This window comes from Rutidosis leptorrhynchoides, chromosome 2 (assembly GCF_046630445.1).
Source record: "Rutidosis leptorrhynchoides isolate AG116_Rl617_1_P2 chromosome 2, CSIRO_AGI_Rlap_v1, whole genome shotgun sequence".
Lineage (NCBI taxonomy): Eukaryota > Viridiplantae > Streptophyta > Magnoliopsida > Asterales > Asteraceae > Rutidosis > Rutidosis leptorrhynchoides.
The window spans coordinates 655,179,814-655,205,167 of record NC_092334.1 but is presented as its reverse complement, the minus strand read 5'-3'; the positions used below and the strand labels follow the sequence as shown (position 1 = coordinate 655,205,167).

The window sequence follows — 25,354 nt, the reverse complement described above, 5'->3', positions numbered from 1 at the left end:
CGGGGAAAGTTAGCTCCTCGGTTTATTGGACCGTTCAAGGTTTTAGCTCGTGTTGGTGAAGTTGCATATCGATTAGAATTACCCGAAGAGCTTGCGGGGATCCATAATACATTTCATGTTTCCCACCTCCGTAAGTGTCTTGCGGATGATTCCTCATGGATGCCTTTAGACGAGATCGAGCTAAACAATAAGTTAGAATATGTCGAAGAACCGATTGCTATCCTTGACGAGAAGGTGAAAATGTTGAGGAATAAAGAGGTGAGGACCTTTAAGGTTCAATGGCGACGAAGTAAAGGTTCCGAGTTCACTTGGGAGCCCGAAGAGTTCGTGTTAGTTTATCTTCCCTCGTGTCATGCGGCTTGGATTGCGAGGACGCAATCCGAATAAGTGGGGGAGAGTTGTAAGACCCGAATATTCGTAGTGTACATATGTGTATATGAGTTACTCAAGTTTGGGGTTTTTGTTGCACATAATTAAAAAGACAAAAGATGCTGAACTGGGAGGTCGCGCGCCGCGCGGCTAGGTGGTGCGCCGCGCCATCTGTCTGCAACAGATTCTCCTCTTCTTTTAAAATAGATATTTTGAGGGCAATTGTGTAATTTCACTTTGGGGCCGAATCTAATACCCTAGATCAGTTTTGGGGAGCTCATTTACTACTCCCACAACAACCTCATCTTCTCCAATTAAACTCTAGAGAGAGAGTGCAATCCTTGAGAGAGAAAGCTCCATTAAAGGGTAAAAGAGGTTGAATCGGGTCTCGGTGCAAGTTATAAAGTCGTTCATCTAGTCGATAGCTACGTGGTGATTGTGTTGGTAAGTTATAAAACCCAATTTCTTACTTTAATTGCTTTAAGGGTTAGGGTTTGGGCTAGTGATGAACCAAAGACCCATTTTGTTAGTATTTTGGGGATTTTGAGTGAATATGGATTATGAAGGCTCATTGATGACTAACCTAGGGTTTGAATGTGTTAATTGGACTTTTGAGTCTTAAATTTAGTTAGTTAGTGCTAGAACACTTTAATAATATGTAAATGGGTGTTATTGGGTATGGATGACCCAAATGGGTGTGTTGACCTTGAAATGGGTCAAATGAGTCTTTAATGACCAAAGTGGCCTAGCAATTATGAAAACGAGTTAGCCTTGCGACCTAAATGTGTTTTAAACCCATCTTGACGAATGATTAGGGTTTTGGTGTGTGTTGACCCAATTTAGGGTTAAGGGTGCAAATGGGTTGAAATTGCACCATTGGGTCAAAATGGCTTAGAATGGTGAAAGGGTTTGGTTGATCGACTTGAGTTTGCGTTTGATGATGTGTATAATATGATAGGTACGTTACTTTGAGGTCTTGCAAGCTCGGGTATCTTTTCACAAGACTTTGAGGTGAGTGGAATAATTATATGCGTATGTATTTAATGTATCTATTTGTTGTAGCGTGAAAGGTGTAGTGTCGAGGTGTTAAGACACCACGTTTCACGTGAAGAGTGTAGCATCGAGGTGTTAAGATGCCACTCGGGTGTAGCATCGAGGTGTTAAGATGCCACCTAGGAGTGTAGTGTCGAGGTGTTAAGACACCACTACGTAAAAATAATGAGTGATGCATCGAGGTGTTAAGATGCCACTCGGGGTGATGTGCCGAGGTGTTAAGGTGCCACCCTAGGGGTTAGTGGTGTGAGGTGTTAAGTGCCCTAACGGATGTTATGAACACCGATGGCGTTTTCGCGAGCACCGTTCCCTTGTACTATTGGTCGACCATGGTTATTTGTGTTGTAAGCATATTATATTATTCGAGTTATATTCATATGCGGTTATTATGCTAGCTTGTAGTACTGGTGATTTATAGCTCGTTATTGTGAAGGTAAGCTAAGTGTGTATGCTAGCGTGTTTGCGGTTTGGTTGTAAGTGTATGCAAGTAGGTATAATTATATATGTATTCGTATAATTATTGCATTCACTAAGCTTTGCTTACCCTCTCGTTGTTTACCATTTTATAGGTTCGGTTTTGGACAAGGGTAAGGGCATCGTTTTGGACTAGAGATCCCGCTTGATGCTAGGGGACGCTTTTGGCTTTAGTAGCTCTTGGAGTTTGACCGATAGTTGGGTAGTTTAATCCCAAACGCCATGCTCATTGTGTAGTTTGGAACTTAAACTTTTTGGTGGTCGAAACTCGTAGATTGTATTAAACTCGTAAAATGGCTGATGTGGGCCCCACTTGTAAAACATCATTTTTATGTTTGAATCGTGATAGTTTTACATATTTGAATGTGTGGTTAAAAGCGTGTCGTCTAAAAATGTCGGGAACTAGCCGATCTTTTTCGCATTTTAAAACTTTCCGGACAGACCACTTTGGCGCGCCGCGCCCCTACCTGGCGCGCCGCGCGGGTATGCTGCACAGGAATTTTTTTTTTTTTTTGTATTTTCGCGTGGTTTGGTCGAGGGTTGGTTTGGGTTGTTACAAATAGCTTCATCAGAAATTACAGGTATTTCAGGTGGTTTAAGTGTAATACCACTTCTTGTGGTAATGGCTGTAGCTGTTTCATTCTGGGGGTTAGCATTTGTATTGCTAGGTAGACTTCCAAGTTTTCTTTCATCTATTAACCTTGCTAGGTTACTTACTTCTTGTTCCTAATTTTGAATAGAAGCTTGTTGATTTCTAAATGTTTGAGCATTTTGTTCATTAGTTTGTTTCTGAGATGTGAAAAATTGTGTTTGAGATTCAACTAGCTTCGACATCATGTCTTCTAAATTTGGCTTTTTATCATCGGTTTGTGATGGTTTGTTTTGAAAAATAGGTCTTTGCTGATTGTAAGTATTATTGGATACTTGTTGATTGCTAGGACCTTGTTGATTGTTGTATGGAACATTTCGATTATAATTCTGGTTTTGATTGTAGATTGGTCTTGGCGGTTGATAATTATTCTGATAATTATTTCCAGGCCTTTGGTTTATGTATGAAACATTCTCTCTTTGTTCCATTGTTAGTTCAATACTGAGACAATCTTTTGTCAAATGTGGTCTTCCACACTGCTCACAACTAATTCGTATTGAGTGAATATCTTTAGTCATCTTTTCCATTCGTCTCTCGACAGCATCTATCTTTGCAGAAATGGAATCGAAGTCATGGCTAGAAACGGCTCTAGCTGCTTTAGATGATCTAACGATATCTTTTTCTTGGTGCCACTCATGTGAGTGGGAAGTAGTGTTATCAATAATTTTGTAAGCGTCAGTTGCGGTTTTCTTCATAATGGAACCACCAGCTGCTATATCTATGTCTTTTCTTGTAGTGATGTCGCATCCTTGGTAGAATATTTGCACTATTTGACAAGTGTCTAAACCATGTTGTGGACATCCTCTCAATAACTTTCCAAATCTTGTCCATGCTTCATATAGAGTTTCATTTTGGCTTTTGTGTGAACGTAACAATTTCTCCTTGAAGTTTCACGGCTTTAGATGCCGGAAAGAATTGTTTAAGAAATTTTTCAACTAAAACGTCCAATGTATCAATCGCCCCTTCAGGTAACGATTCTAACCAATCTTTGGCTTCTCCCTTTAAAGTCCAGGGAAATAACATGAGATATATCTGTTCATCCTCCACTTCTCTTATTTTAAATAAAGTGCAGATCCTATTAAAAGTTCGAAGATGTTCATTTGGATCTTCCTTCGGCGCACCAATAAATTGGCATTGATTAGTTACCATGTGTAAGATTTGTCCTTTGATTTCATAATCTGGCGCATTAATGCCAGGTTAAGTAATTGCGTGACCTTGGCCAGTACGTTTAGCTCTCATTCGGTCTTCCATACTTAGAGGTTCCAGATTCTCCATGATTGAATTTGTTGAATCTGAATCACTAGAGGATTCTGATTTAATGGGTTGTTCCTCGACAATCTCCGTTTGAATGATTGGTGGTTCCGGAGGAAAGATTAATGGTTCAGGATCTCTGAATTGTCCCTGAATATCTTCCGGATTCTCAATTGTGAGGTCGGGTTCAAAAAATGGATTATCGAAAATTTGAATTGGAGTACTTGGTCGACTTGATGACGATTCTAAAGAAAAATCAACGGCGACAATATTTGCTAGATGTCTTAATCTGGTTACAGGTGGTGAACGTACAAAAGGTGGTGAACGTTTTGCTCGGTGCATTCACTGAATATCCTATTAGTTATAAAATAAAAATTATATAAGTTATCAAATTAATAGACTTTTCTGATTTTGCCCACGTTTCGAATAGCCAATAGATGCAGCAGGGAGCCAGAACCCTTTAAATCGGAAGCTCACAACTCAGCCACTAACAAATCCAACTATTACTACGAACCAGAAAATTTTGGATGTCTATCAATTTAACCACTTAAAATAATTTTTCGTTGAAATTTTAAAGAAATTTTAGAGAAGAAATAGAAAATTCTAATTCCTAAAAATTAGAGCGTCGAAAAATAAAAAATAAAAAGAACGCGTCGAAAAACGTCGAAAAATAAAAGGTCGAAAAATAATAAAAAGAACGTAGCACGTCGAAACTTAAAAGTCTAAAAACTTAAGAATTAAAAGTTGCGTCTAAAGGTATTAAAGCTTTAAAAAATTCTATATCCAAAACGGCAATTACTTAAAAAGTACTAAAATCTTAAAACAGCGTCGCAAAATTCTAAAGCACTTAAATCTTATGTCTAAAGAAAAAGCACTTAAGGGATTTTACGGCAAAGCCTAAAAATCTAGAAGTAAAAATAACTATGGCAAAAACTATGACTTAAAACTAAATACGAACGAAAAATACAAATATTACGCTAAAACAAATAAAAAGATACAAAATATAAAAAAATAAACTTAAAGTTATAAAAAGTACAATTTTTATAAAAATATTATTTTTATATTATTTATTTTATAAAACTATTTATTTTATATATTAATAAAACTAATTAAAACTAAATAAAACAAACTAAATAATAAAACTAAACTAAACTAATTAAAAAATAAACCCTAATTAGGGTTTTAATTAATAATAATAATAATTACCCCGTAATTAATGCTGTTTTAGGTTCAGAGCCGCGTGTCAGAGCAGGCCATGCGATCGCATGGACTTCGCGTTAAAAATCCATGCGGTCGCATGGAGTAGGGCTTCGGGCCAGGTCTGGGCTGCTACTAGGGATGGCAATGGATCGGATATGGATCGGGTGATGCCGTATCCATATCCATATCCATTTAGTTTTTGTTCATCCATATCCATATCCATATCCATTTAGTTTCAGGTCATCCATCCATATCCATATCCAATGGATTAAGCGGGTTAATGGATATCCAATGGATATTAATAAAATGTTATAATATTTTCTAATATGCGATTAAAATAAAAATGCAGTATATCAAAAATAAATATAAATGACATGATTAAAACATGTACATAAGAATATGTAAATTGTAAGTTTATTTTGTTAGATATACGTGTTTTATTGTAATATATAATAGTTATTTCATTATAGTGTTTAAAGCAAAATGTAAATCTAATGGTAAAAGAACTTGTAATAGTAAATATGTAAGCATATATCTATATTTATGTATTTGTATATGTATTTCGGGTGGTAATGGATATATCCATGGATGAAACTTTTCATCCATGTCCATATCCATATCCATTTAGGTTCATCTATATTCGTATCCATATCCATTTAGGGTCATCCATATCCATCACGAAGCGGGTGGATCGGGTGGATATCCACCGGATCGGGTGGTCATTGCCATCCCTAGTTGCTACAGTACCAGGCCGATTGTTTTTTTTTTTTTTTCTGTTTATACAAAATATATATAAAAATTAAATAAAAACTTAATTTTTTAAATAAAAATAAAAACTTTACAATTTTATATATTTTAAATAAACTCTTAAAAATATAAATATGTTGTTTTTCTTTTTATATTTTTGTATTTTTGAATTTTTAATATCTAAAACGTATTTTTACAAAAGCGTATTTTTACAAAGGTAAACTAAAAATCTTTTTTTTTATATATAGCGTTGCGCTTTCAGCGTTTTAGTGTCCCCTGCAGCTGCGCCAAAAATACTTGATGTGTGCGAGGTGGTATATAAAGTAGTTATATTTTTACAAGGAAATACTATTAAATACGATACAATTTTACACAAGTTATTTATTTATTTATAGAGTGGATATACCTAAACCTTGCTACAACACTTATAGGCAGTGTACCTAATCGTACAGTAGTGTAGTTTTTAGTAAGTCCGGTTCATTCCACAGGGAGACTTAGCCAAGTCTAACGCTATATTAGTTTTAACTTATAATTATAAAAATACAAATATATGTATATATATATATATATATATATATATATATATATATATATATATATATATATATATATATATATATATATATATATATATATAAGTAGTATTATTATTATTATAAAAAGGGGGTTTTTACCGTTTAATGACCGGTTTGTCGATTTTAAAACTTTAGTCACAGTTAAAATCTAATGTAAAATATTAAAAATAAGACTTAAATTAAAGCGTAAAGTAAATAACAATAATTAAAATGCAATAAATAAAATAACGGTAAATAAAATTGCGATAATTAAAAAGTACGATAATTAAAATGACAATAAATTGAAGTGCGATAATTAAAAGTGCAATTAAATATGAAATAAAGGAAATTAAATATGAAATAAAGGAATTATGCTTATTTAAACTTCCGTAATCATGATGTTCGACGTGTTGTTTTTAGTTTATTACCATGGATTAATTGTCCTTTGTCCTGGATTATTCGATATGTCCATACGGATTTGTCCATAATAGTCCATCAGTCATAATCATAAAGTGCGGAAGTCTTAGTCAAATTATTCTTATTTCCGAAGTCAAATATTCCAACTAATTGGGGATTCGAATTGTAACAAGGTCTTAATACTTTGTTTAATGAATACACCAGGTTATCGACTGCGTGTAGTCCAAGGTTTTAATACTTTGTTAACAATTACATCAATTACCCTTGAATGTAATCCACCCCTATTTTAACTAGTCCATTAACTATTAATCCAATTCCGTGTCCGGTAAAATGAACAATTATTGGTATTTATAGATATCCCGCCCACCGTACCCGATTAAGCGTATGTGGTTATTTATAGATACGTCAAATTATAACTTTTATATTAAATTAACGAGGTATCGTTAAGTTAATATAAAACCTATTAATAGCCCATAGTCTAATTTCCACAAGTGTTGTTCTTTTATCCAAACCCCAATTATGGTACAAAGCCCAATTACACCGTCTTAATATTTTAGCTCAACATCACGATTACTTCGGCTTAAATAAGCATAATAATAACTTAGCTACGAGACATTAATTTAAAAAGGTTGAACATAACTTACAATGATTAAAAATAGCGTAGCGTTACACGGACAGAATTTCGACTTACACCCTTACAACATTCGCTAACATACCCTTATTATTAGAATTTAAAATTAAAATTAAAATTAAAATATAATATATATATATATATATATGTATATATATATATATATATATATATATATATATATATATATATATATATATATACGTGAGAGAGATAGAGAAAAAGATGTATTTAAGTTCGCTCAAAACTGCGAAATTTATAGGCATGTGGCCACAAAAAGTGGCCCATGCGATCGCATGGATATTAAGCCTACAGGCCATACGATCGCATGGAGGTAGGTACCAGCTCACATTGCTTTGTTTTCTTTCTTGCCGACGGTTTTTATAAATAAATATAATATATAAATAATTTTAAGAATTATTTAAATATTATATTATATTTATGTGCATAGTTGACTCGTAATTTTTAGTCCGTTGCGTCGAGCGTTGAGAGTTGACTCTGGTCCCGGTTCCGGATTTTCGAACGTCCTTGCGTACAATTTAATATCTTGTATTTTGCGTTTTGCGTCTTGTACTCTTGTAATTTCGAGACGTTTCTCATCAATAATTTGAACCTCTTTGATTGTACTTTGTTCTTTTTAGCTTTTTGGTCGTTTGCGTCTTCAATTCGTCGAATCTGTCTTTTGTCTTCACCTTTTATTATTTAAACGAATATCACTTGTAAATAGAACAATTGCAACTAAAAGCTTGTCTTTCCTGAGGGATAATGCTATGAACTATATGTTCGTTTTTAGTATTATCAATAGGATTATCAAGATTATTATTATTATTATTTTAAAAGTATTATTATTATTAAAAGTATTATTGTTAAAAATTATCATTATCATTATTATTTTTAACACTAGTATTATTATGATCATTATCATTATTATTATTATTAAAATCATTAATATTATTATCAAGATTATTATTATTATTAAATTTACTAAATAAATATTATATATATAAGAAAACTATATTTATTACGTATAACATAACTATATTATATTTTTATAATAAATACTAAGTATTTATATAAAATATATAAAATAAATATAGTTAATAAATTAATGAAACATATAGATTATTAGTATAATAATTATATCATTAATAATATATGAAAATTCGTTCGATTACAATTATACGTGTTAATATATACAATTGATATAGGTTCGTGAATTCGAGGCCAACCCTGCATTGTTCAGTATCGTTGTATGAATATTTTTACTACAAAATATTGTATCGTGAGTTCATTTGATTTCCTTTTACTCTTTACATTTTTAGGACTGAGAATACATGCGCTATTTTATAACTGTCTTACAACTGTTTTATTAAATACCTTTGAAAATTATATTTTTGGACTGAGAATACATGAGATGCTTTTATAAATGTTTGACGAGATAGACACAAGCAAAACATTCCTCGAATGAATTATTATACAGACAGAAGTTCTTTTGATTATTATTGAATTAGTTGGACGTTATAATTGCCACTAATTGATGTGAATATTTCCCCTTGATTATTATAGCTTGGTAACCTAAAAATTAGGAAACGGGCATGGCCCCTAATTCACGCGAATCCTAAAGGTAGCTACCGAGTTTAACACCCCCACCCAGAATGTTCACTAGACGGAAGAGCTAGTGGGCGTGGTGTTTAGTACTTCGAGGTTTATATATTTATTACAAACTGAAAGTTCTGTTTATTTTGGGGATATTATTGATGCGCATTATATGTTAAGGTCGGTTACCAAGCCAAGCAAAGAAAGTAAAGTGAATGTAAGAAAATAAAGTGAATGTTATATATCGAGAGAATGATTTTTATACACAGGTTATGTGTATGATATTTTGTACACGAGATATGTGTACGGTTAATAAGTATTTTGAAAGAATGATTTTGTACACGAGATATGTGTACTGTATTTAAAGGAAATCACATGTACATTACAGGTGGGTATAGAATTCGGGCCCATTTGTACCATGCAATATTTAAATCTTGTGGTCTATCAAAATTACAGAATTTTATTGTTTTATGATAAACCTATGAACTCACCAACCTTTTGGTTGACACTTTTAAAACATGTTTATTCTCAGGTATTAAAGAAATCTTCCGCTGTTTATTTGCTCATTTTAAAGATATTACTTGGAGTCATTCATGGCATATTTAGGTCAGTACCTCGCAATGAGACCAAATGTTGAAGACTTCGTCCAGGTGGATTAGGACGGGCCTTTACAATTGGAATCAACAACAAACCAGCAAGCTCTGTCCACCGAGAAATCCAAGAACACCTCCCCTGAGACTAGCAAACCGAATGAACCCCCTAAATACAGATTAAACAAACGAAGGGGCGGTCGAAAAAGCCCTCAAGAGACCACAACAAAAAACCTCATTTTTCGATATCGAGAAAGTCGACTACGGCGGAAACATCGTTCCAGCCCGAACCGGAGACGACGACATGAAAGATGGAGCGAAACGGAACCAACATAGCTAGTCTATAACCCAACCCACTCTTAAACGACAAAGACGTCTGACAGCCAGAAAACAAACCAGATTCCGACCACCACACCTCCCATCAACGATGGGACAGAAACAGCAGCAACCAAATAGCATATACTCACCATTTTTAGATAATAATAAGACCGACAGACATGAACACCTACAAAAAAAAGAAAATTGGAAGCAAATCCGACGAAAACACGCTGGAGCAAGTGCATCGATGCCCAAGATCTGACGACCGGAGGCCATTACCACCTCCCAAGTTTCATATCTCACCAGGAGATCGTCTCCTGAGAACTTCCGAGGTGGGCCGAAGGTCCTGAAACCATGAGGAACAAAACCGGCCGGAAAAAGCAACCAAGAACGACAGAGAGGATAACTTACCAAACGAACCCCTTAAACACGGAAAGCACGAGGCATTCGCCGCCTGTGTCGCCGGTGATGCAAAAAGGAAGTCGGCTGCACCCAAAATCGCCGTAAAAAGGTCAAACACACACATTAGGGAAGGAAAAAAGCGGGAAAGAAGGATCATCGGACCTCCGGCGAGATGCCGGAGGCCGGGACGGCACCGGAAGCTGTTGGTTTAGTTGGGTTATTATTATGGTAAGCTATTATTATTATGATGAATGGTTAGAAATCCGCTTTAAACAATTTGTTTCAATGGGATTTATTATTATTATTATTATTATTATTATTATTATTATTATTATTATTATTATTATTATTATTATTATTATTATTATTATTATTATAATAATAATAAACTTAAAAGTATTAAAACTTACAAAAAATTAGTGGGAAGCCTAGAGACAATCTGGGCCCCCACACCTCTAGCAATAGCAAAACCTATCCTAGTAAAAATATGAGCAGCAGCACCGGCACCAATATCTTGCGCCATCGAACTCTTCTGAACCCGCTTTAGCAAAGAAACAGCATCCTTTTCTAATTCCCCAAGGGAAGAAAATGAAAAAGGAATGAAACCATAACCAATCGCCTGACAGCTAGATTCGTACTTGACCCGCTTCCGACGAGCCGCATCAACCACAGCACGTCCAGGGACAAAGTCAGAAAGCCCAGACTGTGTCAAAGGAGAAGACCCTGTCAAGTCAACACAAACATCGAGACCACAATCCCAGGAATAAAGTAACACATCTGCAGGTCTGAGGGTCCTGTCGTTCCCTCCAGACAACCCAATGTCAACCTCCTTTCTCGCTGAAATCCCAGATCGATAACAAACATCAACAAGGGAATCCCGAACAACATTATGTCGATGCTTAATACCCACCATACCAGCACAAGATACCGCGTGATCCCCGAAAATATCCCCAGTAAAAATCCTTGAACAGGTAGAGCATGCCGTCGAGATAGAGAACAATGGAACACCCAACCGGTAGCACAACACACATTGGTAAGTCTTTGCGTTCATCGTCTGACCCAACCCCAAAATAGGGACTGCCCTTAGCCAAGCAGAGGTGTGATCACCCTGCTGCAATTTCCATAAGGCCGATTGTCGGGGAGATAATGAAAAAGTGGATTCTGCAGAAGCGGTAACCTTTGTGAAATAAACATCTGCCAATTTCTTCATGAGTATGGGGGCAGCGACCTCACTCTGATTACCTAAAATATCAAACCCAACCGTTTTATTAAACAGACCCAATACATCTTCAAAAGCACGACCAAGACCAACAATACCCGCATGACGTAGGAGCTTGGTCTGCAACCCAGCGACCGTTTTATTATTATTATTATTATTATTATTATTATTATTATTATTATTATTATCCGCATTTATGTTATAATTAAAGAGTTATTTTGAGGCGAATGGAGTATTAAGTTACAAAAGTTTATTTAATTAAATAGTTTTTAAATACGAGGCAATATCTCCTCCACTAGGAGCATTCTTGATCTATTAACATTAAGCAAACACAAGTAAACATAATCTTTAAGTTCTTCCAACTGTTCCGTAAAGCGACTCTCATGAACCCTACACTCCCTCACTACTTCATCTAAAACGTCCGATGATTTTAACTTTCCAACACATTTTCTAGCAACCCCCTTTCCGAATTCGACTTCATCATGTAATCTTCCTACAAGTGAACCTATTGTATCAAGGTCCTTGATCAATGTGTAGACCCCTTTTGCAGCTACATCTAGTACCAAACCAACCCTCTTAAGTTCAGCTGTCTTAAGACCTTTCTGAGCCGCATTCGCCTTCTTGGTTAACCCTAACGAACATGCGATCAAAGCCGGAGATGCTACAATCCCAACCAACCCATGAAATGCTAAAACTATCAATGCAATTGCTATAATAGTATAAGAAGCTACAAGTGCACAACCGGTTGTTTTTTTCAAACATATGATAAGTTTTCGCTTCCTTTCTATCCTTGTCCTATTAGTAGTTAACCTCTTTAGCAATAGTTTAAGGTGGTTTTGTATTTTGGGAAAGTTTTGTGGGCTAAAACCCGATAAAGGGTTCATCAAAGATGAATAAAAGGCTAGTTCTTTGTATATTGTAATGTGTTGTTGATCACTTTTTGGAACATTTTCGGATAGGTTGATAACTCTTTTAATTATAAGATCATTTGCATTTAGTTGATGAATGGACATGAGCATTTGTTCACAAATTTTCCATGCTTCTGAGCCAGCATCAAAAAAATCAAGGAGTAGTAGGCAGTGATGGTCAACGGTCTTGGCTAGGTTAGCCATGGTTTCGTTTTGTGGTTCGAACAAGATATCACATTTGCGAATGTAGTGATCACGAATTAATGATGTGGATGAAGGTGAAGATGATTCATTTTTATCCAAGCCCATGTGGTTTTGAACTTTATGACAAATATCTAAGTAAGACTTTGTTCTAAATGCCTTCAAGTATTCTTTACTAACATCGGTCTCATCGTTCATCGACTTACTGATCATCGATTCTTTCTTGTATTTAACTGCAAGAATCAAGAGAAGAAAATTGTTAATTAACATGATTATTTCCTTACTCTATGTTAATTTAATTGTTTTAAAAAGCTTTGTATAAATTTTTTATTGTTTAGAATTAAAATTTTAAACAACCTAAAACCAGTGATTTAAAATTAATTTATGAGAAAATATTATCAAACACTAGAATTGAAAAAACTTAAATATGATGAATACATGTGTATAAATTTGTACCTGTGAAATTAAAGGCAAATTTCAATTTGGAGATATGCATCTTATTGGTATGAAAAAGAAGATGCAAATAAACAGATAACAAGAAAACTAAGAAAGCTTACAATTTCGAGCCATCATGTGTATTTATAGGCTGCTAACTAAAACAGTTGGAAAATTGTTTGTTTCATTAACACGTTTGCTTCTATCTTACGTTATTTCACCAAGATCATTAAATATAAGGTACACGTATGCATATACCGATATATATACATTTAAACATCTAATATCTAATTATATTTAAAATCTGAAATTATAGTTTAAAATCTGAAATTATATACATTTAAACATCTGAAATCTAATTATATTTAAACATCTAATATCTAATATCTAATATCTAATATCTAATTATATTTAAACATCACCACTTCACTTTTTAGCCACACTCTACTAAATATGTATTAATGTATTATAATTTACAATCATTTGATACATATTTAGTGATATATGACTAAAAATAATGATATACGAATCAACTCCCATTATATGGAGAAAGCATATATGGAGAAAGCTGTTTGTTGTTATCAGAAATTAATTGTTTCAATTAATGGAGTATTATATCTATTAAACCTATTCATTAACGTTGTAATTAACGTAGATAAAAACTAAAAATACGGATTATTAATATTAAAGTGATTATTTTTAATTGTATAATTTTTACATATTAATGAAGATCTTAATTAAAGCATACCTATAAGAAAATCTTCAATTAAGTAATTAAAAATAGATGTTAGTATTGCTTCCAAATGCGTCTCAAGAAACATTATATCTAGAATTTGATCATGAATTATGGCCAATTAATCATGGTTGTTATTGATGGTTTTTGCTACATTCCAAGAGATTGGTTTACTTTAGGACAAGCTTCATTTGCTTTGCTTCTACCAAACCTTAACATCATCATCCATAATTATAATTATAATTATTTGTCTAAAAAGGAAACACTTGAAGATTACAAACATAAGCATGTCATTTAGTAAGAGGTTTATCCTTAAACTAAACAGTTTCATAGATTAATCTAGATAAGGAAATATTCCACGGGACAATAAGATGGATATGTTTCCAAGAAAATACTCCAACAAGTTAAGCCACGCGAACTACTTATTTTTATTTAATTTATTAGATATAATAAAATAAATATAATAAAAATATAAATACTAAATTAAAGTTTGTGTATAAGATTTTTGTTTAGAAACATGTTTAAAATAGATTAATGGGATGGTATGTTTGGTAAGGAGTACGTCATTCCTTCTTTTATTTTATTTTTATTGTCGTTTTAATAGTAAGAATTACCAAACAAATTAATCAAACTCAAAATTTCCTTTACCTTAACAAATTTCATTTAATATATATCACAAATCACAATGATATTTTGACCAAGAAATTTGATAGGTCAACCAACACTATGCAATATATAATTGTACTATATGTATACACAAATGAAATATTTTACAACTCATAGGAGTCGAACCTTGAACATCCTTTCTGAGAATTCAAGTCACCACCAATACACCGACGTTAAAGTGGTGGTTCTTAGGTACAAAGCAATGAATTTTAGGTCTCAGGATACATGATGGTTAATTAAAAACTGATGTTGAAGGTACAAATGACTAATTAAGAACGAGATAAATAAAAAGTACTAGGAAAAGGAAACAAAATGTAATATGCCGTGTTTATAAGAAATTAACAGTTATGTTGTATGTAATAAAAAATTCTGATCAAAAGTAAAATGATCATAGGTCTCGGATGTATTGCGTTCGAACCTCACTTGAGGGACCACATGCGATTCCCGTATGGATTTCTCGTGGGATTCCTCCCGAGGGGCGGTAAGACTATAACGATTCCACAGGAATTAATTGGGTGGGTGGTTTCCGACATCGAGTTCGGATTCTGCCAGTGACTCCTACAGGCTATAGCCGTTCAAAAGAAAACCACCGCTTTGTCTGGATATTTTCACTCTCGAATGTTTGATATATATACATCACACACGTGTTCACATATATTTATCCATAACTTCTAAAAGCCGGTTATCTTTTAAAGATAGGTGTATATTTTGAGTTTTACAAACAATGGGTACAAAAAGTTTACCAAAGTTAAAAATGCAGTGTGAAATTAGGACATGATAATAAATAAAAGCGCCTTGTATGTTTGGTAATTAAGTTTTAAGATAGACATAAACCTTATCTGACTTTAGGGACTTTTGTTGTTAGTATTAAATGTTAACAACCACTTCTCGTACAATAAGCATCTTCTTGAGAAAGCCTTGAATAATTAAGCGAAAAGAAAGGATAGCTAGCGTGGCAGTGGCTTAGGTAGTTATTTTCTTGCACACATAAGTTGTTGTCTTTAGGAGATTTCCTTTTCTATACATACATTAATTTAATTACGAGTATAATAATATAATTATTATTATTTATTAGTATATAGTATATAGTATATATAGTATATATATATATATATATATATATATATATATATATATATATATATATATATATATATATATATATATATATATATATATATAGTATTTTTCTAGACGTGGCTATTATGATGTCATTAACATGAATAAAGGAATTGTACATTATAACAATTAATATTTAGTTTTAGATTGACGATTATTGGATTGCACAATATTTTTCTGCATGCTAACAACAATGCTAAATGCCACGATAATCGTAGTTATTATCATGGATATTAATCTCAAATACTATCTTTCTTTTATTGGATTGGATCACTTTACAGTTTACACGAATTTCATTTTTGCACTCATAAATGATGATGTTAAGGTTTGTTTACTAAACCCCCCATCACCTCATTTCATTTTCTTCTAACTCCTAAATCTCTTCTCTTCAGATATATAGATAGATACATACATATACGTATATCTTATTTTCGATGACATAACTTGGGAGAAAAGCAAACGTGTGATAAAACAAACTTTGGACCCGGTTTCTTGTTGCTAGGTTATAAATGCATATCACGTCTTTTTAGTCTAACCTTTCTTAAGTTTATTAAAAACTGCATGTTGAATTTCGGGATAAATCAAAAAGAGATGAAGTCTATATCTCCAACAAGATTGAGTGGTATGTTAATTTCCATTTTCCATACCATTTTAGATATCCATGTTTTAAATTAAATTGAGTCATTCTTGATCTAATTTTGTTTAATTGTATGTTTTGATGTTCTTTTGAGGTAAACATGATAAACACTCAACTGGGAGTTTTGTTAAAGAGACGGATGTTAACGAAGAATACAAGAAAGCATTTAGAACACAATCGTACACAGATATTTGCAATAAAGTTCAAACCCACATTCGATTTGATGACACGTCATCATCATCATCCATTCACGATCTACATGACATCCTTTTCGAACCGCAAAGTGAAACCATAACCAACTTAGCCAACACCTTCAATCTCCACCATCTAATAATTGATTTCTTCGAAGCCGGTTTAGAAGCATGGAAAATATGTGAACAACTTCTCGAGTCGATTCATCAAGTCAACGCCAATCATCGTAAAGTCAAACATATCATCAAGCTAGCGCAAAGGGTCCCACAAGGTACGCAATTGCCGAAAACTTACCAAGAGGTTGCTTCTTATTTGTCGTCAAGAAACCCTTTATCAGATTTTGGTCCGGAGAAGTTTCCCAAATACACACAACACAAACTATTGTTAAAGAAGTTAACCACAAAGTACATAAGGATTAAAAGAAAGCAAAAAATAATCAAAATTTTGAAAAAGTCCGGGGCTTGCGCTCTTATGTCTTTGTATCTAGTTTTGGCGATTGCACTGATGGTTCTCGTGTGCGATGGCTTGGTTATGGCTGCTGCGTCTCCAGGGTTATTTGGGTTCATCAAGAAGAAGAATTTAGCGAAGAAACGGGTCAAAACAAGGGAGCTAAAGCGTGTTTGTGCGCAACTAGACGTGGCTGCAAAAGGGGTTTATACAATGATCAAAGATCTTGACACAATGGGTTCGCTTGTCGGAAGATTAAACAATGAAATCGAATTTGGGCGGGCCATGGCTCGTAGATATGTTCGAAACCAGAAATCGGATGTTTTAGAGGAAATCATGAAAGAGTTTAAGGTTCATGAAAGTACCTTCATGGAACAGTTGGAAGAACTCGAGGATCATATTTACTTGTGTTTGCTTAATGTGAACAGATCAAGAAGACTCTTAGTAGACGAAATAATGCCCAAATCACAAGATTAAATTTTGTAAATTTGGAACTCAGTTAATAAACCCGCTTGTAGATATGTCAATAATTTTGAAATATAAAGAAAATTGATTCAACGTTGCAAATTTGTCGATGAACGGGAGCCGTTTAGAGCTGTCTAAGTTTCTTGTAATCATCAAAGGTCAAGAATGAATCTTTAATCTTTAGCCAGTCGGACGGTTTGGGCATGATAATTGCGATGTATCCTTCTCGATCTGCCTGCAATTGACAACATAATATAAGGTTTCATTATTTAATTCATATATACAATTTTTAATTTATACCCAGGTAATTTATTTGGGAGGTGATACTCACACACTCCTTTTTTATCCATACACACTTACTTACTATTATACCCTTACTTATAATATTGTAGGCTCAACTTTCTAGATAAACTTAGGGATAATTGTAAGTTTTGTGATAAAAAGTGTGTATGGATCAAAAAGCAGTGTGTGAGTATCACCTCCCTATTTGTTTATGCAACTTATGACAAAAATTAATAAGAAAAAAGGGTCTCAAAAGAAATGGTTATCCAACTGTTTACATGATTAAAAAGTTAATATAGAAGTGACCCAGCATATTTTAGCTATGTATAAAGCACACATAAGTATGATTTTTATACAAAACTTTGCACATAACTCGATATATAACGGTGTCACACGCATATTACAGCAGTATACTCACCGATGAATTCAGCAACTCCGGCTGCTTTATCAACCGCTCGTTTACTTCTAACAAAGAGCCTTTAATACAACATCTGTCAAATATAAAGAAATTAAAATAAGTTATAACTTGAATATCGAGGAAGAAATTTTTTATTTGTTTCCGTAAGTTATGTACACTATATATTGTAATCTTTATTTTCCATACACCCTAAGCTACGAAATAACATCAAATTTTATTATAACCATGTGAAATTCCTCGTGTCGCTTTAATCATTTATCGATTTGTGGGTGCATTTGAGTTCAATTGTTTGTGTTATTTGAGTCGAAACCTCCTAACAGAAATACAGGGTATACCCTGTGTGTTGCAAGTAAAAGTCAATAGTTTGAGTTTGGTAATCCAAGAGAATAATGGATATCTTCGAACTTCAAGTAAATGAAAGTTTATTCAACTGTGGTAAAAAAAAATTATAGCAACAATATGAATACTTCGAGAAGATGTTACCATATATTGTACAGGACATCATATTTGTGCTAAAGAGTTGACTCTTTCACCTAAAGAAGAGATATCTATCTTTACCACTTTTACATCCGAACAATTATTTTATATATGTATGCTTGTACCTGTACCTAGGTATATATATATACCTATGAATGGCTCTATATGTATACATGTTTAGGTATAGTTATTTATACATGCTTATGTGTGGGTGGGATTATGGGTTGGGTGGCTGTGTATTTTGATTGTTTGCATGTCTACTTGGATTTACATATTTTTGCGCATTATATTATCCATGCTTTTTGTCCTACTGTTGTGCATGACTGCTATATGTGTTTTCTTTTATGGATACTTTGTATGGTTGCTATTTCTGCACATAACTCTTACAGGTACGTATGCCCGCACTATTCCGTTTGGAGGAGCATTCATGGCCGGAGGTCCTTTAGGAAGCAATCTCTTGGCTCTTCGAGAAGAGGGAGGGACGATCTTATCTAGCCACGGGTTCTATACCCGCGGGTGGAGTAGGGACTTTCTTCTAATCTAGGGTTCGAGGAATGATTGTCTACACCCCACCTCCCCCATACCCTACATTCGTGGGATTGGGTATTGTTGTTGTTGTTGTTGTTGTTGTTCTGAAAACTGTTGATACATAGTTTGAATGTGCGTAGCCTAGCGAATAGTTAAGGAATGTTTATCTTTTATGTTGTACACCTAGAATTGATCTAGACGCGTGAAACTGGTCATTCGTGCGAATAGAATGTTCATTCGTACGAATGAGGTTCTCATTTGTACGAACAAATGCCCGTTCGTGCGAACAGGATGCAGGCCAACATATATACCAGTTCATTCTGCGTTTTAAAGTTATGAGTGTAACCTATTCTGGTTAGCCGATTTTGGTAAATCCAAAGGTTGGGGGGAGATCATGCTCGATCTTCCCGGTCAACCAATGTTGTTTGTCTGTTTAAATGAATTGTAAGTTCATTGTTTATTAATAATATTGTTCATTTACTTTGATTCATAGTTTTTATCTCATCCGTCTTTAACTCGCTCGTGTGTGTATACGATCGTTATATGTTTCTACAAAAAACATTTATGGATGTAATGACGGGGATGAACCAAAAACTTACAGTCTTACAGAACAAAGTTGAAAAGAGAATATTTACCTCACGATATAGAAAGTATTGTTAGTGCATACTTTGCATAAAGCCGTGTTCGAGTCAAAATGTTGTGCATTCTGCATTTCAGGGTAAAATTAGCAAATTTCCATCTTCAAAATCATCTAGACAACATAATGTGTCACAACTATATAATACCATAAAAATAGAAGTACCCTTTTACGCTTCCCAGTGACCTTGATCTCACTTCGGTTTGACTTTCCAACATTAAAGTCAACTGCTGTTACTCCTCCTTCATCCTTAAAGGCTACATGACCAGCGGCCAAGCCAATAACACACAATCTAAATGCACAAAAAAGCTCAGAATGGTCAAAATTTGATTTCTTTATATTATAAATAGACCAGACTAATTGCTATGGATAACCATTTTCAGCATTCAGTAAATTCAATTAGAAAAATAAAAGTTCAAACTTCAGTTTATGAAACAGAGGAGCTAGAACGATGATCGTTTTGAGATGCATACCCATTTGGATGGCGATAAATATACTGATCGTGCTCTGGCTTCATAAAATCTAAAAAGAACGCAAACAAAAAACATATTAATAGCACACTTATTACTTGTAAAATGTAGAACTTCATACTTCTCAACATAATGTATTCAGTTTTTTTTTTTTTTTTTTTTTTTTTTTTTTTTTTTTAATTAGCACAACTTAATTAAACCATTAAGAGAACCAAAAGATATAAAAAATAGAACAAATCATTGGAATCAATCTTAGTTATTTAAGTTCATGAATCAGCAGAACCTATTTAACATCCAATGAAAATATATACACAGAAAAGATCACAGTTTGACTTTTTAAGTCAAACTAGTTCAGTTACTCCAAATTTGCTAAATACATTTATTTTAAAATAAAAGTTACCATACTTTTGACTTCAATTTTCTTCCACTACTGATAACCCAAAAAGCTACCAGTTACATAAACCCCAATTAGTTTTCTCAAATTTGAAAATGAAAATTTATAGGGTTTTAGTATCATAACTGGCAATTACAAAAAAAAAAAAATAATAAGAATAAAAAAAAATTAATACAAAAGTTACATACCAGCAACAAAATATGTAACAAAATTGAATTCAATTGCAGATATGGGATAAAGCGGAAGATCATTAATATTTGGTAACAAAAGCTCGTGCAATTCCTTTTCGCTATCATCTTTTTCAAAATCAGTGACAACTGAATTATCTTTAGCAACAATTATAACTTGTGATTCTTTATCTGCCACACAATCGTCGATTTGGTTGGTCATTTGATCTCAATTGAAATTTTGTAAAGTGAGGTTTAACCTAGGAGGGAAAAATTCCCCAACTTGTATGTCGGATTCGACCCGACGCGGAATTTGGATACTTTGTTTTTTGATGGTTCGTTGACATTTGGGCTGGTGGGCTAAGAAACCTAATTCCTTTGGACTCAGAAATGCATTCCTAATCTATATCTTAACTAAAAATATTTATGGGAAATTAATCAAAATGATGGTAATTTTAAATTCATGTATAAATCGTATATACTAAAAAAAAAAAAAAAAAGTTGTTTGCGTAAGTATTTTTTGAATCTTCAAGTTAATAATGCGTAGTTTGTGAGCCTGTAACACAAAATAATTAAATACTTTTGTTGTGTTACAAAAAAGGAAAGATAGTTTACATGATTATTACTCCATAATTTTAGAATTTGCTAATAACAGCCCTTAGGGTTGTTGTTAATGTGCATAAAATGATTGTACATGGTAGTTACACATTGACTTTATGATTTCGGTTATTGAATTGTACAATTATTTTATGCACGTTAACGATAACCCCTAAGGGCCCTTAAGGGCTACCGTTATCAAATCCTAAATAAAATTGAAAATTTATCATTGAGGATGTTATATTATGTTGGTATCGCCTGATCCAAAAAGTATTTAAAAAAGGTTAACTTGCCAATAGTTTTTGACATTAAGTATATAAAAAAGGTTAACTTGCCAATTGTTTTTGACATGTGAGTTGTGTAATTTGACATGGCATACATATCTCCTTTGTCAACCAACGTTTTTTTCAAGCAAAAGTATGTGATATATCATCTTTCAAGTTGTTAATATCAATTGTAATTCCAATCTTTTGTTGCAAACTATTACTAGTATATTTTAGTGATTTCATCTTCTCATATCGATTTGACAATTTCATATGCTTGATAAGTAACTGCAAATCAATATAAATGAAACATTAATATTAGTTAGAATAACTTGATATTGCTTTATGTCGTGACACATAATGAATTTATTTAAAATGTATGTTGTATGTACTGTACTCACTTTTAAAAAGGGAGTTGATCCGTACACCACCTTATTTTTGCCATACACCACCAAAACAATTATTTGGACATTTCTACCCTTCCTTTGAGAAATTAAGGGGAGTTGGTGGTGAATAAAATGAAGGGTAAAAATGTCTAAATAATTGTTTTGGTGGTGTATGGTCAAAACAAGGTGGTGTACGAATCACCTCCCTTTTAAAAAAATCTAAATGGCACAATCCACCAACTCACATAACACATTGGCTGAGTATGTGACATCTATGTTATACTAATAATAGATACAGTAGTACTACTCCTTTTGGCGGATGATTAATTTTTCAACTTAAAAAACTTATTGTGATGCTCATATATTTTGCTGTTATCGCAGACATATGTGCATCGGTACAATTCGATGTCATTTGTCTCTATGAAGTCAATATCAATTGGTCGTTTTTGTTAGACCAGCATTGAAGCACGGATCATTACTGGACACTCTTTTGGTAACTTTACGTACATACCAAGAATGATTGTTGCATGCCCTTACAAATTAGATGAGTCAATCTCGTGTCACCACTAAAAAGGGTTTGGAAGTCATCATATTAGACGAGGATGGGAATGATTCCAAAACTAACATAATGTTGTTTACAAGGAAGTCTTGAAACGCATCTGAATCAAACATGAGTGTATTATTAATAACGTATTTGATTAAGTACCGGTGTTTGAGTTTTTCTAATTTTAATTCGCACCACGTATTGAAAAATGAAATTTTATGCCAAATATTTTGTAAATGTAACAAACTTTGATGCAAAGTTTGTTACAAACACGACCAATCATTGGCGAAACTACTTGGGGCAAGGGAGGCGCCCGCTAGGGATGGCAATGATTATTCGATCCGTCGAATATCCACCCGATCCGATCCGCTTAAAGCGGATATGGATGATCTTAAATGGATATGGATACGGATATGGATGAGCCTAAATGGATATGGATATGGATGAAATATTTCATCCATGGATATATCCATTTACAAATACAAAGATATAGATATATGCATATACAATAACTATTACAAATGTATTTATCATTACATATACATTTTGTTTGCAACCATATAATGAATTCATTATAAAGAATCACAACAAAACATGTAAATCTAAATTAAAAAACATAAATATTAGACATATAATTTGTCATAATCAATGTTTGTGAAACGACCCAACCCGTCGTATTTCCGGCCCATAAATTTTTTACCTTTATAACATAATAATATATGCAACATTAGTCCATTTATGTTTCCGAAAACATCATCATTACAATATTAAGTTTAGACATCTTTAAAACATACAATACATAAATTAAGTTTACAAAACGGGAATACAACCCGTAACTCATTTGACGTATCCAAAATATAGTTCATGACCCGACTAGTTCACTTTACAACCAAAACCGAGCATGGTGATCGGGAACGCTACCCAATCCTAATTAAAAGTGTAAAGCAATCCATAAAGCACTAGTCCTCAAGCAAACTCAAGCCGCCACTTGCAACCTATAAAAATATAAACAACGCGAGGGTAAGCTAATTGCTTAGTGAATGCAATACTTATACATATACATATATAGTTTACCTACACGCATCCACTTACAAAATACCATGCAAACAATGCATAAACGAGCTAGCATCACCAAACATACAACTAGCAACAACATTAGTATATAGATCACCAAAATAATATACTTAAGCATAACAATGCATAAACATATCAAACCATTCCCCGCTATGGCACTACCGACTTGTAGACGACCAATAACATCGAGTCTCACTCGTATGACGTCACCGACTTGTGAATCATCATAAGGTGTCACCGACTTGTGAATCACCAAATGGTGTCACCGACTTGTGAATCACCCACCAATACATATTTGTCACCGACTTGTGAACGCCATGTGGTGTCACCAACTTGTGAAGCGTCATTAAGTGTCACCGACTTGTGAAGCACTATAGGGTGTCACCGACTTGTGAATCACCCGCCACTACAAAAGGGGTCACCGACTTGTGAACCACCATGAGGTATCACCGACTTGTGAATCACCTACACCAACTTAAGGGGTCACCGACTTGTGAGCCACCATTAGGTGTCACTGGCTTGTGAGTCACCTATCAAGACACTACCGACCCGTAGTTCTCATCACCCATACCATCAATAAGCCACCGTCTTGTGACATAACACCAATACTCACGATGTGGCACCTAAGTCCCACATCGCGTACGAGTAAATAAACTACATACATACATGTATAAATATCCCACTCACCTTAACGCCTAGGTGATGATTCCGCAAATCCGCAAGCTTCAAAGTGAAGTACCTAATACATTAAGTACACATTCAATACACAAACTAGTTGGACTAGACACCAACATTTAAAACTTGTGCATTTAATGACCCATTTGCATTAAATGACCCGTTCACATCAAAACCGCCCATTTAAGGTCAAGACTTGTCATAAATCACTAAAAGCTAGTGATTTAAGTCTCACAACACCAACTAACACAAACTTAGGGTATTTCATACCCATCTTACCCAACTAGGTCAACCATTACTCATTTGACCCATTTTAACATTTAGACTTATAATTTGGTCAAACTTGAACCCATTAACCACCTTTCTCTAACTCACCAGTGTATTAGTGATTTACAACACAATTAATACTTACAAACATCAAATTACAAGACCAAACCTAGATTACAAAACCTTAGGGTTTCCTTACATCAATTTAACCCAAATTCACTCATTTAACCCCCAAATGGGTCTTACAAGCCTTAAATGAACAAACCCTAGTTATAAATCAAATTAAACTCAAAACTCGGAGTTAAGACTTACCAACACTATCACAACGTAGCTAGAGACGTAGGGAACAACTTTAGAACTTGGGATCGGGCGAGATTCGGTCTTCTTCTTCCCTAAAGTGAGCTCTCTCTCACTAGAACTCAATATCTCTCTCTAAAATGGATGTGTGTAGTTAAAGAAGTGATAAATGTGTTAAGGATAAGATCGTATCAGTTTTTAGGCTCTAAAACCGGCTGTAACGACCCTACTTTTTACGTTATCTTTTACCGTTAATTATTTAACGTTCATTAATTGTTATTCGTGCCACGTCATTTCTATGACCTATATTATTATTTTAGTAATAATATATTAATTATTATGTGTTATGTGAATATTTGTATTCATATTTTAAGTTATACGTTTCTACACGTCGCAAATTTCTAACCGGCGAATCTTTTCGGTTTTCAAACCAACGGTTGAGCTTTTGGGATTTTTAAATCCAGATTATTTTAAATATGATATTTTAATGTCATATGTTCATATATAGTGTTTATCGACGCGTATTTGTCATCTCTCCGAATATTTAATTGCATAGTCGTGTTTTCGTGTTTCGGGTTTCGTTCGGGCGTTCGGGCCACAAGCTA

At 33.8% G+C, this 25,354-nt stretch overlaps 3 protein-coding genes across 3 annotated transcripts; 1 reads left to right on the top strand and 2 right to left on the bottom strand.

Annotated features, from left to right (window-relative positions):
- Positions 1 to 11,739: 11,739 nt before the first annotated feature.
- Positions 11,740 to 12,849, bottom strand: LOC139890169 (UPF0496 protein At1g20180-like). The gene has a single exon (XM_071873065.1). The coding sequence runs from the start codon at positions 12,847 to 12,849 to the stop codon at positions 11,740 to 11,742; it is 1,110 nt and encodes a 369-aa protein (XP_071729166.1).
- Positions 12,850 to 16,107: 3,258 nt separating this feature from the next.
- On the top strand, positions 16,108 to 17,661 carry LOC139893808 (UPF0496 protein At1g20180). Its single transcript, XM_071876999.1, has 2 exons — positions 16,108 to 16,154; positions 16,264 to 17,661. The coding sequence occupies exons 1-2, from the start codon at positions 16,124 to 16,126 to the stop codon at positions 17,283 to 17,285; spliced, it is 1,053 nt and encodes a 350-aa protein (XP_071733100.1). The 5' UTR covers positions 16,108 to 16,123; the 3' UTR covers positions 17,286 to 17,661.
- Positions 17,134 to 20,929, bottom strand: LOC139893809 (uncharacterized). Its single transcript, XM_071877000.1, has 6 exons — positions 20,668 to 20,929; positions 20,089 to 20,137; positions 19,781 to 19,907; positions 19,614 to 19,684; positions 17,974 to 18,046; positions 17,134 to 17,508 (listed from the first exon to the last, which is right to left on the bottom strand). Exons 1-6 carry the CDS (start codon positions 20,867 to 20,869, stop codon positions 17,398 to 17,400), a joined length of 633 nt encoding a protein of 210 aa, XP_071733101.1. The 5' UTR covers positions 20,870 to 20,929; the 3' UTR covers positions 17,134 to 17,397.
- Between the last annotated feature and the right edge of the window lie 4,425 nt (positions 20,930 to 25,354).

What these genes read in the sequence shown, in the direction of transcription:
- LOC139893808 (XM_071876999.1), top strand. Translation starts at nt 16,124, where the DNA reads ATGAAGTCTATATCTCCAACAAGATTGAGTG. An exon ending in ATCTCCAACAAGATTGAGTG is followed by an intron (nt 16,155 to 16,263) that starts GTATGTTAATTT and finishes TGTTCTTTTGAG; the next exon opens with GTAAACATGATAAACACTCA.
- LOC139893809 (XM_071877000.1), bottom strand. Translation starts at nt 20,869, where the DNA reads ATGACCAACCAAATCGACGATTGTGTGGCAGATAAAGAATCACAAGTT. An exon ending in TGTTACATATTTTGTTGCTG is followed by an intron (nt 20,138 to 20,667) that starts GTATGTAACTTT and finishes CGTTCTTTTTAG; the next exon opens with ATTTTATGAAGCCAGAGCAC. An exon ending in TCACTGGGAAGCGTAAAAGG is followed by an intron (nt 19,685 to 19,780) that starts GTACTTCTATTT and finishes CCTGAAATGCAG; the next exon opens with AATGCACAACATTTTGACTC.
- LOC139890169 (XM_071873065.1), bottom strand. Translation starts at nt 12,849, where the DNA reads ATGTTAATTAACAATTTTCTTCTCTTGATTCTTGCAGTTAAATACAAG.